The following is a 17,898-nucleotide window of genomic DNA, read 5'->3' as shown; positions in this document are numbered from 1 at the left end:
TTCTAATTGCGATATAAAAGCAAAGTTTAAAAATAAATTAGATGTAACGCTCCGGAAATTTTTAGGTCCACGTAAACCACATACATACCATTATTTAAATTATTTTGTGTTTTAATTAAATGTTTTAATTGCACGAATTAATTATGTTGTGCATATTTGCATGTTTAAAATATATTTTTCTACATGATTGCATTAAAATGTATTTTTAAAAGATTATTCGCGTTGCGATCGAGGAACGGAGACCGGGGGCTGAAAAATAGAAAATGTTTTTATTAAACAATTGTTTTTAATTATTTAAATTAATGGTGCCGCTTTTTCTTATTTTTGAAAATATGGGGTTTGAGGTGATTTTATACGTCGGGACGTAATTTTTATCGGTGTTGGATTTTCAACAAAAAAAAAATAAAAATAATACGAACTTTTTAGCAACCCGGCTATTAAATTCACAATCTTATTTTACCAAAATAATTTTTTGTATTTTAATTAAACACTTTTGGGCCTAATTAATTTTTCTAATGGGCCTAAACCTTTGTTAGTGTTTAATTAGCTATTTAAAAACTAGAAACACACCCCATAACCTATTCACTCTCACGGCCACACACCCCAACAATTTACAAACTCTCCCTTGCACACAAGACAGGGCACACACAATTCTAATTAGAAAGTTTGAAGGTTCTTCAAGAAAAAAATCAAGTCATCGTCTCTTCGTCGCCGTTCTTCGTCGTCAACGATTTTTCGTGCGTTTAAAACGCAAAGGCACGCCATAATTCTTTCTTTTCTCATCCTTCACACCATAGTATTTTATTTAATTGTGTTTTTGCATGAAAAACAAGTGCATCATAATACAAATTCGTTTTTGTGGCATATGTTAATTTTAAAGCTTGTAATTGCATCCAAAATCATGTTTAATATGATCTAAAGGGGCTGCCATGATTAGGATATGTTTGAGGGATGTTTTTGCATGATTTCAAGAGTCCTAAAACCCACCAAAACGTTGCAAATTCGATAGAACAAACTGGAAACTGAAAGGAATAAGAAAAGGAAAACCGTAGGCTGTAGGACTTGTGCAAATTCATGAGGCTTGATCATTGTGCATGGGGGCTTGGGGTTCGACCAGGTCTCGAGGGGGGCTCGTGATGGACGTGGGTCAGGGTCAGGAAGGGTCCTAGCATGGCTAGGACCCCTGGAGCGCAGCTGGGGAGGAGTCCCATGAAAAAGGAACTCCTCGCGCGAGAGCAGGTTCAGAACCTGCTGATGAAGGTGGCTCACGGTTGGCCTGGGGGCGAGCCAAGTGGGTCATACGGGGTCTAGGGAGGTGGTCTAGGGTCGGGCCATGTGCTGGATGTTGGATCAATTTATTTATATGGGCTTATATGTGAATAATTATGTGTTGTGGGTTGTCTATTAAGTTAAGCCCAAAATAAAGTGATCAATTAATGTTTCGGGTTATTGGGCTTTAATGTATCTAATGTGTTGTGGGCCTTTAATGTGTAGAGACATACGTGTAATTTCTGTTTTTATGATGGGTTAAAACGGAAATATCAGAAGATATTATCTATAAATAAGGGTCATGGTCCCCAGATCTCGCGTTATCACTTTCACTATTCTATCCCCCATTAAGAAAATAGTTCTGAAGAAAAAACTAAAGGATTCTCTCAGGAAAGAGGCGTAGATCTGGAAGATCAAGACACGTTCTAATCAATTCAGAATTATGGCTTCAGGTACGCTTCCGCTTAAGTTTTCAGTCAAATTCTTAATGATTTAACGTGATGGATTATGCGGTTTATGGGTTTTCCCCAACAAGTGGTATCAGAGTCATTCATGTTTGAATCATTGAGATTTGTTTAAAGTTTTTGGATACTTTTTGGATCCAGATCTGAAAAATAAAATTTTGTTTAAAAATTTTTTGACATGGCTTCAGATCTGGAAAAATATATTGATACGGATTTAGATCTGAAAATTATTTTGGTTTAGATCTGAAAATTTTTTTTTGAAAAGATTTCAGATCTGGAAAATATTTTGGTTGAAAACCAAATATTTTAAAGTTTCAGTTTTGGTAAAAATATTTGGTTGTAAAATGTAAAGATTTGGTATAAGATTTCGGTTTTCATTCCGATTTTTGTTCAACAAAATATTTTAGAGGAAAATCGAAAATTCGGATTTTTTTTTTAAAAAAAGAAAAAGGTACGGATCCGGGTCGGGTCGTACGGACCCGGGGCGACCCGAACCGTACGGATCTGGGTTGTCCACCCGAACCGTATGGATCCGGGTTGGGTCGTACGGATCCGGGCCGACCCGAACCGTACGGATCCGGGTCGAGTCGTACGGATCCGACCCAACCCGTACGGAATTTCCGAATTTTTTTTTTTAAAAAAATCGGTTCAGGTTTATTCGGTTAAGGTTAAATATTCATTAATTCAAATAATGATAAGGTTATATGTATTTCTAAAATTGATTAATTGAAATAAAATGTCGCCAAAGTGACCTCTTTTATGGAAATTAATTTTATTTTGAAATACAAAAGGATTTTGGGTATATGTGATTTATATGAATATTGATCGGCCCAAAGGAATGTTAACATTTAATATAATCACATATGCAATTGTGGTGGTAAACATGTGATAGTTATTCGATTTTTCATGTGAATAATAAATCGGCCCAAAGGAAGGTTGTTATTTGACATGATAGTTACTATCAGTGTTTGACTGCTGTGCCAGGATATCACTTACAAGTTAATCTTTTGTCCAAAGATGAAACATTAATGGAGTGCTCGATATTCTGTTTATGGGGGTTTACCTTATTTGAATTTATTGATTATTTTATTTGGATATTTGATTGAGCATGTATATTTGGTTTTTTTGTTCTCTGTTCAGATTTAACTCCTGCAAATATTCATTCCAACATAAATTCTATTCCTATGTTAAATGGCTCTAATTTTAAATCGTGGCAAGAGAATTTGTTGATAGTTCTCGGAGTCATGGATTTAGACCTTGCGATAAGGATTGACTCTCCTCCCGTCATTACGGATAAGAGTACCTCTGATGAAAAGAGGGAGTTTGAAAGGTGGGAGAGATCGAATCGCATGTGTATGATGATCATGAAGAGGGCCATTCCAGAAACATTCAGGGGCACAATGTCTAGCGACATTGCTACGGCTAAGGCTTTTCTTCAAGACCTCGAAAAGAGGTTTGCTAAAAGTGAAAAGTCTGAAATTGGTACACTTTTGGCAAGCCTAGTTTCAGTGAGGTACAAGGGTAAGGGTAACATCAGGGAGTACATTATGGAAATGTCTCATCTTGCTTCAAAGTTGAAAGCACTGAAGCTTGACCTCTCTGAGGACTTGCTGGTGCATCTGGTTTTGATATCTCTTCCTCATCAGTTTAACCAGTTCCAGGTGAGCTATAACTGTCAGAAAGAGACTTGGTCTCTGAATGAGCTCATCTCGCACTGTGTCCAGGAAGAGGAAAGGTTGAAGCAAGACAAGACAGAAAGTGCTCATTATGCCTCTACCTCGAAGGATAAAGGAAAGAAAAGGAAGGATAAGGAAGCTGCGGATACACAGCCTCCGAAGAAACAACAAAAGAATCCTAGTGATTCTCAAAGTTCTGGTTGTTTTTTCTGTGGCAGTGATGGGCATATGAAGAAGCAGTGCAGTAATTATCACGCTTGGCGTGCTAAGAAAGGTATGCTTCTGAATATGGTTTGTTCTGAGGTTAATTTAACTTCAGTGCCTAGACACACGTGGTGGATAGATTCTGGTGTAACAACTCGCATCAGTGTGTCTATGCAGGGTTGCCTGGATTGCCGAAAACCAAATGATGTTGAAAGATTCATCTATGTTGGTGACGGCAACAAAGTTTAAGTTGAGGCAATAGGAATATTTAGATTATTGTTAAAGACTGGAATATATTTGGATTTTTATGAAACATTTGTTGTGCCGTCTTTTAGACGGAATTTGATTTCCATTTCTGCATTGGACAAATTTGGTTATTCTTGTTCTTTTGGAAATGGAATATTCAGTTGTTTCTCGATTCAAAATTGGTTGGTTCTGGTTCTTTATCAGGATACGATAATCTTTATTCTTTGAATGATATTGCTTCATTTAATGAATCCCTGCAAACAAGTAGAGGCACTAAAAGAAAATTAACCTGTGAGAATTCAGCTGCGTTATGGCACAAAAGATTGGGTCATATCTCTGAAAAGAGAATAAGGAGACAGATTTTAATAATTGTGTTAATTGTATAAAGGGAAAACAAACCAACAAAAGGAGATTTGAAGCCAATAGGTGTTCAGGCATCTTAGAACTTATACATACTGATATTTGTGGACCATTCCCTTCGGTTTCTTGGAATGGTCAACAGTATTTTATAACGTTCACAAACGATTTTTCAAGATATGGCTTCATTTATCTCATTCATGAAAAGGCACAGTCATTGGATGTATTCAAAAAATATAAAGCTGAAGTTGAAAATCAACTTGGCTTAAAGATTAAAAGCGTTAGATCTGACCGTGGTGGTGAATACTATGGTAGATATGACGGTTCAGGTGAACAACGTCCAGGACCTTTTGCTAGATTCCTAGAGGAATGCGGTATCGTCCCACAGTACACTATGCCGGGTTCGCCCACTATGAATGATGTTACTGAAAGACGAAACAGAACGCTTAAGGACATGGTGAGGAGTATGATCATTCATTCTACCTTACCAGAATCACTCTGGGGAGAAGCACTAAAGACCGCAGCATATATCCTTAACAGGGTTCCAACTAAGGCAGCGACCAAAACCCCTTATGAACTTTGGACGGGTAAAAAGCCCAGTCTTAAGCATCTGCACGTTTGGGGATGTCCAGCTGAGGCAAGGCCTTACAAGCCTAATGAAAAGAAACTAGACTCAAGGACGGTTAGTTGTTATTTTATTGGATACTCTGAAAGATCCAGGGGGTACAAGTTTTATGATCCCACAAGTAAGTCGATTTTTGAGTCGGGAAATGCCCAGTTCTTTGAAGATGTTGAGTTTGCGGGGGGAGATAAAGTCAGGGATATTGTCTTTGAAGAGGAATATGTAAATATTCCCACATGTGTCTTGGACATTGATCAGGATCATATTCCTCACTTTGACCAAGACACAATACAGGAAGACAATATTAGAGATCCTCCCATTCCAGATGAACAAACTCAAGCACCTCCAGAACCTATGCCATTAAGGAGATCCACTAGAGAGCGGAGAAATGCAGTGCCAGATGATTACATTGTATTTCTTCAAGAACATGAGGCAGACATTGGATTGATGGAGGATGATCCTATTAACTTCCGTCAAGCCATGGAAAGTTCTAACTCTCAAAAGTGGAATGATGCCATGAATGAGGAGATAAAGTCCATGAAGGACAATGACATATGGGATCTTGTCCCATTGTGTAGTATCCCGATGCCTAATTTGAGTTAATTATTGGATTAATTATATTTCGGTGGGATCGGAAGGACCGAACAGAGTTCGGATCGTCCGAAGCGGGTTCGGATCGTCCGAAGAGGGTTCGAATCGTCCGAAGACAGGTGGCTGGACACGTGGAAGACATGCAGAGTTCGGATCGTCCGATCAGGGTTCGGATCGTCCGAAGACAGGTGTCTGGACACGTGGAAGACATGCAAGGTTCGGATCGTCCGATCAGAGTTCGGATCGTCCGAAGTGTGCCGGATCGGATCTTCCGAAGTGGATCGGATCTTCCGATCGTTGTCTATAAATAGAGGCGCGAGGTTTCACTTTTTACTCGCCAATTCCGAGTGTTCCAGAGCGTTTTAGTCGTTTCTGATGGGTTTCTAGTCTTTTCCCGAGGTTTAGGCACTAGCGGGGAGCTACTAGTCTTGTAGCGGAGCTGTGCTCTAGTTGGGAGCTAGCGGCATCAGTGGGCTGACTACGGACGCAGACTTGATTCTAGGACTGATTGCTAGGATCTACTGGTTTGAGGTACGAAAGTACTATCCGAGATAGCAGGATTGAGTATGCTTTACTATGTGTTGCATGTTTATATGTTGCATTATTATCTGTCATATGATGCATGGTTTATTATGCGGCATTTGCATAATCATGTTGAGCCTGACTATTTTTGAGATAGCCTGTTGAGAGGGTGCTCAGCCCTCGTTTGTTGTGGATGGTTGGACCCCGTTGGCCGATGGTGGTCAGGTCACCGGTATATCCACAGGTTTATTTTGGTATGGGAGCCACCTCCTGGTGCGACGGCGCAGAGTGCTACATACCTTGACGTCATTTACTTGAGCAGTATTTCGATATACCCAGATCCTGGTATCCAGTACATTTTGCATACATGCATGTCATAGTCTTGTATACTCATGCTTTCGGTGCTGAGCGTTTTATTCTCACGTCCTCGGTTTATCTCTGTTTTGGACACCCTATTCGATGGGGCAGGTCTCAGGTTGGACGGTCCAGGAGGGAGTGGACAGGGAGCTGGCAGAGGTTGACCTGTAGTTGTTGGTATTTGTTCTTGGTATTTAGTTCGATCTGGTTGTTTAAGTATTTTTGTACTTACAGATTCGATTGGGTTGTATTACTGTTTTTCCGCTGTTTACCTGATTCAGTTTAAATGTTAAATTTTGCATGCTTAAGTTCTGATTAGTAGGTGATTCTGGAACGGGTCACTACATTTATGGTATCAGAGCATGCATTAAGATTTTGGGATTTAGAACTGTTCTTTTAGGTTTAATCTCTGGTAACTTTTGTAGCTAAGAGATGTCTGGTTTTGACGACAATGCTAGTAGTCATGGCAGCGTTGGACGCTGGGGAGACCGCGACGATCGGGAGCGTCGTCGAGAGCATCGAGAACGTCGTCAACACCGTCGTGATGAGCCTCGGAGTTTTAGTATGCATCGATTCTTGCAGATGGGGCCGAAACCTCTTTCAGGCGGTGAGACCCCGGATGTTGCGGAGAACTGGCTCGAGAGGATGGAGAGCTGCTTCAAGACTTTTCAGTGCTCGGCGGAGCAGCAGATTGATACCCTTGATTTCTTGCTGGAGGGTGGTGCGCGCAAGTGGTGGAGGTCTACCTCTACACCGATAGTTCAGCGACAGGGTCGAGTTCTTTGGGCCGATTTCCGAGCCGCTTTCATGCTGCTTTACTTTCCGCCAGCTCTTCTGCAGACCAAGGCGATTGAGTTGATCAATCTGAAGCAGGGAAGTTTGTCTGTTGATGAGTATCAGCAGAAGTTCTTTGAGTTGCTTCCGTATGTTCCGCATGTCAGTGACAATGCTATGGCCAAGTATAACCATTTTCTTCAGGGCCTCAATCAGGAGATTTATGATCGGGTTGTTGTCTGCGATGATCCGACATCGTATGAGGGTCTTGTGAATCGTTGTCGCCAAGCTGAGGGCAGTTTGCTGAGAGGTCGAGCCATGCAGTCTGCTCGTCCTACTAGTTCTTTGGGTCCCCGCGCCCAAGCATTTAAGAAGGCTGGATCTACTTCTTCTTCCTCTGGATCTGGAGGAATTCACCATTTTGGGAAGAAGAAGAGCCCGTGTCAGCATTGCGGGAAGGATCATCCGACGGAGCGTTGTCGCAAGGTTGCGGGTGCTTGTTACAAGTGCGGTGAGATGGGCCACATGAAGAGAGATTGTTCACAGACGGGCGGAGGATCAGGATCTGGTTCTCAGGCTTCAGTTCATCAGAGGCCACAGCAGGGACAGTCTACTCAGGGTTCTAACCTCCGACCGCGTACTCAAGGGCAGGTCTTTGCTCTTAACCATGATCAGGCGGCTGAGGAGAACGAGAGAGTTATCGCAGGTGTGTTTTTATTATGTGGATTACCTGCTTACGTTCTCATTGACACTGGTGCATCTCATTCATTCATATCTGCGAGATTTGCTAAGCGTCATAAGTTACCTTTCACTTCTTTGGACGTTGTGGTATCTGTTTCCACGCCGATGGGTCATTCGGTGCTAGCTAAACGTCTAGTTTTGGGTTGTCCTCTAGAGTTTGAGGGTAATGCTTTAACTGCTAATTTGATGATTCTTGTGATGGAGGATTTTGATTGCATTCTGGGAATAGATGTGCTGACTGTGTTTAGAGCTACTGTGGACTGTTATCAGAAGTTTGTGCAGTTTCGTCCAGTTGAGGGCGACAGTTGGTTTTTCTATGGAGAGGGAGCGCGACCCCCGATGCCTGTGGTTTCTGCTCTGAAAGCCTGTCGTGCTTTAGAGTCGGGCGGGGAAGGCTACCTTATCTATGCTATTGATTCGTCCGCAGATAGTGTCGGTATCAGTGACATTCCAGTGGTTTGCGATTTTCCGGATGTTTTTCCCGAGGAGATTCCTGGTTTTCCTCCCGTTCGGGAAGTGGATTTCGGCATTGATTTAGTGCCAGGCACGGCACCAATCTCTAGAGCTCCTTATCGTTTAGCTCCATCGGAGATGCAAGAATTGAAACAGCAGTTGCAGGATCTTCTTGACAAGGGGTATATTCGACCCAGTGTGTCCCCGTGGGGAGCACCAGTTCTTTTTGTCAAAAAGAAGGATGGTTCTATGCGGCTCTGCATAGATTATCGACAGTTGAATCGTGCGACGATAAAGAATAAGTATCCGTTGCCACGGATTGATGATTTATTTGATCAACTGCAAGGTACCTCTGTGTATTCCAAGATTGATTTAAGGTCTGGTTATCATCAGCTTCGGGTTCATCAGGGAGATATATCGAAGACTGCATTCAGGACCCGGTATGGGCATTATGAGTTTCTGGTTATGCCTTTTGGGGTGACGAATGCACCAGCAGTTTTTATGGATCTGATGAATCGGGTTTTTCGGGAATTCTTGGATAAGTTTGTTGTGGTGTTTATAGATGATATCTTAATCTATTCGCATGATCAGCAAGAACACGTACAACACTTAAGGATTATTTTACAGACACTTCGCGAGAATCAGCTTTATGCGAAGTTGAGTAAATGTGAGTTTTGGATTGACAGGGTTGTATTCCTTGGTCATGTCATTTCTAGCGAGGGAGTTTCAGTTGACCCAAGTAAGGTGGAAGCGGTATTGAACTGGTCGCGTCCGACGACAGTAGCCGAGATCCGCAGTTTTCTGGGATTGGCTGGGTATTATCGCCGTTTCATTATCAACTTCTCTCAGATTGCTAGGCCACTCACTCAGCTCACTCGGAAAGATGTTTAATTTGAATGGACATCAGAGTGCGAAGAGAGTTTCTTGGAACTTCGCAGACGTTTGACATCTGCGCCTGTTTTGGCTTTACCGTCTGGATCTGGTGGTTTCAGTGTTTACACCGATGCCTCTTTACAGGGACTAGGGTGTGTTCTGATGCAGAATGAGCATGTGATTGCTTATGCGTCGAGACAGTTAAAGCCTCATGAGGAAAACTATCCTGTTCATGATCTGGAATTAGCAGCGATCATTTTTGCTTTGAAAATCTGGCGCCATTATCTGTATGGTGAGCGATTTGAGATTTTCACCGATCATAAGAGTTTGAAGTATCTGTTCACTCAGGCTGAGTTGAACATGCGTCAGCGTCGTTGGATGGATCTACTCAAGGATTACGATTGTGAGATCAAGTATCATCCAGGATCTGCGAATCTCACGGCCGATGCTCTTAGTCGCAAGGTGAGGTTATCTGCTCTTCAGACTTGTGCTGTATCTGGGATTATTCAGGATTTCTGTTCGATGGGATTCAATTGTAAGCATCGGAAGGGAACAGAGAGTATCCATATAGCTACTATTTTGTCCGAGCCAGTTTTGTATTCTCGGATTAGAGATGCTCAGATGTCTGATTCTAAGGTTCAGAAATTAGCTCGGTTGGCTGATAAAGATAATACTTCTGGATTCCACTATCAGTCCGAGGGTCTTTTGTGCTTATCTGTTCGTGTTGTTGTACCGGAAGATGACACTTTGAGGGAAGAGATTTTGTCCCAGGCTCATCGTAGCAAGTTGAGTGTTCATCCAGGGAGCAACAAGATGTATAAGGATTTGAGGACTCGATTTTGGTGGAAAGGTATGAAACGTAATGTTTATCAGTATGTCTCCAAGTGCCTTGTCTGTCAGCAGGTGAAGGCTGAGTGTCGACGACCTGGAGGTTTGTTGCAGAATCTTCCTATTCCGGAGTGGAAGTGGGAGCATATCACGATGGACTTCGTGACTCACTTGCCTATGTCTGTGGGGAATAGAGATGCTATCTGGGTGGTAGTAGATCGACTTACTAAGTCTGCCCATTTTCTTCCGTATAACAGAGATTTCACTTTCGATCGGATGGCACGGTTGTACATTCAGGAGATTGTACGGTTTCATGGTGTGCCCGTGAGTATCGTTAGTGACAGAGATCCTCGATTTACATCTAGATTTTGGGGCAGCTTTCAGCAAGCTTTGGGCACTACCTTGAGTTTGAGTACTGCATATCACCCAGAGACTGACGGTCAGTCAGAGAGGACTATTCGTACTCTTGAGGATATGTTGAGATCTTGTGTGATGGATTTCGGGCCAGCTTGGCAGGATCATCTGCCGCTGATAGAGTTTGCATACAACAACAGTTTTCATAGGAGTATTGGTATGTCTCCGTTTGAAGCATTGTATGGTCGACGTTGTCGTACTCCTCTGTTCTGGGAAGAAGTCGGAGAACGACAGGTCGAGGGTCCAGAATTGATTCAGCAGGCCATGGACAAAGTTCTTGTGATCAAACAGCGGATTAAGACTGCTCAGGATCGACAAGCGAGTTATGCGAACACCAAGCGCAGACCTCTTCATTTTGATGCAGGCGAGAAAGTGTTTCTCAAGGTATCACCTTTTCGGAGGATTCTGAGATTTGGACTCAAGGGTAAGCTATCTCCGAGATTCATTGGTCCTTTTGAGATCTTAGAATGTGTGGGAGATTTGGCCTACAGATTAGCTTTGCCACCGTATCTGTCTAGTGTTCACAATGTGTTTCATGTGTCCTTGTTGAGACGATACGTAGCGGATGAGTCTCATGTTTTGCATCCGACAGAAGTTCAGCTGAATCCGGATTTGTCTTTTGTGGAAAGACCGGTTTCGATCTTAGACCGGAAGGATAAGGTACTGCGGAATAAGACTATTCCTCTTGTCTTAGTGCAGTGGCAGCGCCGAGGTACTGAAGAAGCTACTTGGGAACTAGAGAGTCGCATGCGGTCAGAGCATCCAGAGTTGTTCTAGTTGTAGTATTTTCAGTAATGATTGTAATTTCAGTTGTACTTTCAGTTGTAATTCATTCTTAAGATTGAATGTATTGTTGTTCAGAATTGTCATTCTTCAGACTCGATTTCGCGGACGAAATCCTTTTTAGGGGGGAGAATGTAGTATCCCGATGCCTAATTTGAGTTAATTATTGGATTAATTATATTTCGGTGGGATCGGAAGGACCGAACAGAGTTCGGATCGTCCGAAGAGGGTTCGAATCGTCCGAAGACAGGTGGCTGGACACGTGGAAGACATGCAGAGTTCGGATCGTCCGATCAGGGTTCGGATCGTCCGAAGACAGGTGTCTGGACACGTGGAAGACATGCAAGGTTCGGATCGTCCGATCAGAGTTCGGATCGTCCGAAGTGTGCCGGATCGGATCTTCCGAAGTGGATCGGATCTTCCGATCGTTGTCTATAAATAGAGGCGCGAGGTTTCACTTTTTACTCGCCAATTCCGAGTGTTCCAGAGCGTTTTAGTCGTTTCTGATGGGTTTCTAGTCTTTTCCCGAGGTTTAGGCACTAGCGGGGAGCTACTAGTCTTGTAGCGGAGCTGTGCTCTAGTTGGGAGCTAGCGGCATCAGTGGGCTGACTACGGACGCAGACTTGATTCTAGGACTGATTGCTAGGATCTACTGGTTTGAGGTACGAAAGTACTATCCGAGATAGCAGGATTGAGTATGCTTTACTATGTGTTGCATGTTTATATGTTGCATTATTATCTGTCATATGATGCATGGTTTATTATGCGGCATTTGCATAATCATGTTGAGCCTGACTATTTTTGAGATAGCCTGTTGAGAGGGTGCTCAGCCCTCGTTTGTTGTGGATGGTTGGACCCCGTTGGCCGACGGTGGTCAGGTCACCGGTATATCCACAGGTTTATTTTGGTATGGGAGCCACCTCCTGGTGCGACGGCGCAGAGTGCTACATACCTTGACGTCATTTACCTGAGCAGTATTTCGATATACCCAGATCCTGGTATCCAGTACATTTTGCATACATGCATGTCATAGTCTTGTATACTCATGCTTTCGGTGCTGAGCGTTTTATGCTCACGTCCTCGGTTTATCTCTGTTTTGGACACCCTATTCGATGGGGCAGGTCTCAGGTTGGACGGTCCAGGAGGGAGTGGACAGGGAGCTGGCAGAGGTTGACCTGTAGTTGTTGGTATTTGTTCTTGGTATTTAGTTCGATCTGGTTGTTTAAGTATTTTTGTACTTACAGATTCGATTGGGTTGTATTACTGTTTTTCCGCTGTTTACCTGATTCAGTTTAAATGTTAAATTTTGCATGCTTAAGTTCTGATTAGTAGGTGATTCTGGAACGGGTCACTACACATTGCCTAAAAGTACGAAGCCCATTGGTTGCAAATGAATATTTAAAACCAAGAGGGATTCGAAAGGCAATGTGGAAAGATTTAAGGCTCGTCTTGTCGCTAAAGGCTTTACACAGAAAGAAGGCATTGATGATAAAGAGACTTTCTCTCCGGTTTCTTGGAAAGACTCTTTAAGGATTATAATGGCTTTGGTGGCGCATTTCGATCTTGAGCTTCATCAGATGGATGTAAAGACTGCGTTTCTAAATGGTGACATTGATGAAACGATTTATATGGTGCATCCAGAAAATTTTGTATCTAAAGACACAAATAATATGGTTTGCAAATTAAAGAAATCCATCTATGGGCTCAAGCAGGCATCTCGACAATAGTATTTCAAATTTCATCAAGTGATCATCTTGTTTGGTTTTGACATGAATTTGGTCGATGATTGTGTGTACCATAAGTTCAGTGGATGTAAGCATATTTTTCTAGTTTTATATGTTGATGACATTCTACTCGCTAGCAACGATATAGAGTTAGTGCATGAAACCAAGAGATTTCTAGCTAAGAATTTTGAGATGAAAGATCTTGGTGATGCATATTTTGTACTGAGTATTCAGATACATCGGGATCGTTCTCGGGGTATTCTTGGATTATCTCAGAAAGGCTATAACGAGAAAGTTCTCAAGCGATACGGGATGCAAGATTGTAAACCAACAGATACCCCTGTGGCTAAGGGAGACAAATTTAGTCTCAAACAATGCCCAAAGAATGATTTTGAGGAAAAGGAAATGCAGAGACATAAGTGTAATTTAATGAGGAAAAGGAAATGCAGAGACATAAGCCATCTTCGTTGTCTCATATTCAATTCAGATTGTGAAAACAGATATTTCAAACTCTTATGATCAGAATATATCTCAAACTTCTCACCGTAAATATAGTGTCGCCATATCTTTAATGCAAAGACAATGGCTGCCAATTCAAGGTCATGAATTGGATAACAGTTCTCATGTGGTTTAAGCTGTCTTGAGGCATAAGCAATAACATGCCCTCGCTGCATCAGAACACATCTCGACCCTCTGTGAGAAGCGTCGCAATAAACCACAAAATCACCAGTACCGGATGAGATAGTCAATACTGGAGCACTGGTCAATCTCTTTTTCAACTCCAGAAAACTGGTCTCACATTCTTCAAACCAAACAAATGGAGCATTCTTCTGAGTCAACTGAGTAATTGATTTAGCTATACTCGAGAAATCTTTAATGAAACGACGGTAATATCTTGCTAAACCCATAAAACTGCTAATTTCGGGTACTGATGTCAGTCTTGGCTGAGAAATCACGGCTTCAACTTTGCTGGGATCAACAGAAATACCATCTCCGAATATAATGTGACCCAGAAATATCACTTGTCTCAGCCAAAACTCGTATTTTGATAGTTTGGCATACAATTTCTCAGCTCTTAAAATTCGCAACACCGTTCTTAAATGTTCAGCATGCTCAATCATATTCTTCGAATAAATCAAAATATCATCAATGAATATAATCACGAAATCATCGAGATATCTCTGGAATATACGGTTCATCAGACCCATGATTACAGATGGAGCATTCGTCAAACCAAACGGCATGACAATAAATTCATAGTGTCCATACCTGGTTCTGAACGCAGTCTTCGGGATATCAGAATCCCTAACTCTCAGCTGATGATATCCAGATCTCAGATCGATCTTGGAATATACCGAAGAACCCTGCAACTGGTCAAACAAATCATCAATACGAGGCAAATGATATTTATTCTTTACCGTTGCCTTGTTCAGTTGCCGGTAGTCGATACAAAGTCTCATTGAACCGTCTTTCTTTCTTACAAACAATACTGGAGTACCCCAAGGAGACACACTTGGTCTGATGTACCCCTTGGCCAGTAGATCCTCCAACTGGTCTTTCAGCTCTTTTAATTCTATCGGTGCCATTCTGTACGGAGTTCTAGAAATCGGAACGGTACCTGGCATCAATTCGATGCTGAAGTCTATCTCTCGGGCTGGAGGCAATCCTGGAATTTAATCTGGAAAGACGTCAACAAACTCACATACCACTGGCAGGTCTGCCAATGATGGACTCGACTTCAGTACATCTACTGAATAGACAAGCAATCCCTCTGCTCCTTTCTGTAACAATCGAGTCATAGATAATACGGATACTAAATGAATTCTCGATCTAGAACCCTTACCGTAAAATTTCCACTCTTCAGCCATATCTGGTCTGAATCTCACAATCTTGTTGAAGCAATCAACAGTCGCTCTGTACTTGGTCAGCATATCAATACCGATAATACAATCAAATTCGGACAACCTAAGTACGATGCAATCTAATTCAATCTCATGCCCGTCATACTGTAGTACAAAATGTTTTACAGAATTTACGGATATCAAACCTGTCCTCAGAGGAGAAGAGACAGATACTACAGTAGCTAAAGACTCTACAGGCAATGCATGACTTAATGCAAATCGTTCAGAAATAAATGTATGTGAAGCACCGGTATCAATAAATACATAAGCAGGGTAACCACATAAAGAACAGTTACCTGCCACAACGTCATCTGGTGCTTCCTGGGCCTGCTCCTCTGTCAAAGCGAATACTCTGGCCTGCTGTCTAGGAGGCTGGCTACCTGTCTAGCTTCCTCCTGGCCTTTGCTGTGACTGAGCTGGCGCTGGCTGGAATGTATGAACAGCAACTGATAGTCTCTCAGTCTGTGCTGCTGATCCCGATGACTCGGTTCCTTGAGATCTTTGGGAACTTCTCTGTGGACATACTTTAGCAAAGTGTCCCGGCTGTTTACAGATGTTGCAACAACCAGTCACTCACTGGCATTGCTCAGTTGCATGTCTTCCTCCGCAAGTTCTACAATAAACTCCAGTGTAACTCTGGCTCTGTCGGGAACCACCGGAGCTAGAAGAACTGCTGCCAGATTTCTTAAATTGCTTCCCTCTGGCTTTCAAAAATTCTTTCTTCCCACCACTGCTGCTGCCACCCTCAAATTTGGGAAATGGTTGCTGTGGTCTCGGTGCTGGAGGCACCAATGAAGCCCCTTTCTGTCTCATAAGACCGGCTTATGCTCCTTTGGCTCTGTCCAGGGTGTCAGTAAAGTTATTCGGTCGCCATGTGTTCACCAATGTAAAAATCTCAGGGTTCAACCCATTGATGAACTGATCTGCAGTAGCTTCCTCGCTTTCAGCAACATGTGGAGCAAATCGCAAAAGTGAAGAGAACTTGACCACATATTCTTCAATGTTAAGATGGCCATGTCTCAAGTTTGCAAACTCGGCTCCATTGTCCTTCCTATACGACACTGGAAAGAACCTCTGATAAAATTCAGTTCTAAACACATTCTAGGTAATGGTCGTACCTCGGTGTTCCAATGCCCTCTTCGTCGTAATCCACCAGTTCTTTGCAACGTCGTGTAACTGGTGTCCTATCAGTTTCACTTTCCGCTCATCAGTATATTCCAAAGACTCAAATAGCATTTCAATATCATCCAGCCAATTCTCACAATCCACGGAAGTCTCCGTTCCCTTCAAAGTTGGTGGATGAAATGACTGAAATCTTTTCAAGAGTGTCTCCATTGGAGTAGCTGTGACATCCATCGGAGGATTTGAAGTACTGCCCTGTTCTGGGATTCGTCTGGGAGTCATATCTGGTTATCAACAGGATTAGTAACCCAAATACAATAACCATTCAGCCCTCCTCTGATCATCTTACTGCTGATCTAGAATCGGTGCTGATCATTCTCAATAAAACATATTACTATATCAAATCAGATAAGTAAGTAACATGTTTTAAAGCAGTAAGACATGCTAGCATTCAAAAGTAGGAAAGAAAACCTCAATCTACCCCGCTCACTAGCCTCTTTTATCTCAATCTAAAGAATCTATCGCTCTGATACCACCTGTTGTGGGGACCCGGACGCTAATCATCTTCTTAATCGTCATTGGGACTAGTTTAATCAATTATAATAAACAGGGTCTAATTTTTTTTTAAAGTACATTATCAAAGGCGGAACGTAAAGGCATACATCTTAATATACATGTCATTATTGAAAGTACAAGTCTTGCACTATATACAATCAACCTCAATTAAGGTTTAACAACTATATAGCAAGTGTTTGAACCCTATCTCTAGTCCAAGTCCGTAGTTTCCACTCTAATCTCGATCTTTCTTCACCTCTGTGACCTTGAACATGTCCCACCTGTTGCCATGCACACATACAAACACGACAACAGCCGGATAACTCTGGTGAGAATAAAATCCCAGTATAAACAATGTATCAATGCAATCATATAAAGCATATATAAAAGCACAAACAAATATTAAACATGTATCCAATCTGACTACATGAATCAATACAAATCTCTATTTAAATCAATGACTAGTTATCTCATCTCATTTCTAATCTAGGGATCCCGATCTAATTTAGACTTAGGCATTCTATATCGAATAATTACAATAGAAGTCGATCTACTTCTAAGCTCATCGATATACCACAAGTCTAGGGTCTTAGCGGTTCTGCCCAAGACTTGGCGGTTCTGCCCTAGCTAGGCTGATCTGCCCTAGACTCGAAATCTTGCTCTACTATAATTCAATAGGCTAAACATATCAATCTGATAATTTGCAAATATCAATGCAATGAAATAAAGTATGTGATTTTGGGAAACTCAAGTCAAACCTCACTCGAGTTGTACAATCCCGAATCAACATTTATTTATATCTTTCGTTCTGTCGCTCTGATACAATCGAAGTCTCGAACTCAAAGTCTGTCAATACTCAATCTGGCAATGACAATATCAATATACTGTATCAATATTCTATTCAAATCAAGACATCTATGTCTTATCAAATTCTGACGGTACAACAGTACAATCCTGCGATACCGATGATACCACACCAGTATATACTAATTCCAATAACTTATAATCAACCACCGTACAAATCTGACATCAATTCCATTCTGAAAATCATAACAATTCCATATGATATATGTTTCTAAATCTGACTTCGATTCTATGATGTCTAACATGTCAAGAACATCATATATGAATCATATTCGATTCTGACAACATCATAATTTCAAGACATGACAAAACGTAACAAAACTTACGTCCAGTTGTAGCCTACGTCGATCGGAACCCAGTACTTAAGTCAGATTCAAAATCAGACGGACGGATCGAAGTGTAAAGACGTAAGGATTTCTGGAGGATTTTCTCGGTTTCCTTCCTTCTTATAACTATATTCTGAAGGATTTACATATATATATATATATATATATATATATATATCAACTGCATGTAATGATACGTGTCATCATTTTCCACCACTTTCAGGCGGCGCTC

At 41.7% G+C, this 17,898-nt stretch overlaps 1 protein-coding gene across 1 annotated transcript; it reads left to right on the top strand.

The window, feature by feature from the left end:
* Positions 1-2,384: 2,384 nt before the first annotated feature.
* LOC140819868 (uncharacterized) lies at positions 2,385-3,836 on the top strand. The gene is made up of 2 exons (XM_073180114.1): positions 2,385-3,683; positions 3,791-3,836. Exons 1-2 carry the CDS (start codon positions 2,918-2,920, stop codon positions 3,817-3,819), a joined length of 795 nt encoding a protein of 264 aa, XP_073036215.1. The 5' UTR covers positions 2,385-2,917; the 3' UTR covers positions 3,820-3,836.
* The last annotated feature ends 14,062 nt before the right edge of the window (positions 3,837-17,898 follow it).

Source organism: Primulina eburnea, chromosome 18 (genome assembly GCF_022965805.1).
Source record: "Primulina eburnea isolate SZY01 chromosome 18, ASM2296580v1, whole genome shotgun sequence".
NCBI classification, from domain to species: domain Eukaryota; kingdom Viridiplantae; phylum Streptophyta; class Magnoliopsida; order Lamiales; family Gesneriaceae; genus Primulina; species Primulina eburnea.
Note: the sequence above shows the minus strand (reverse complement) of the source record. Positions and strands in the feature narration are given on the sequence as shown.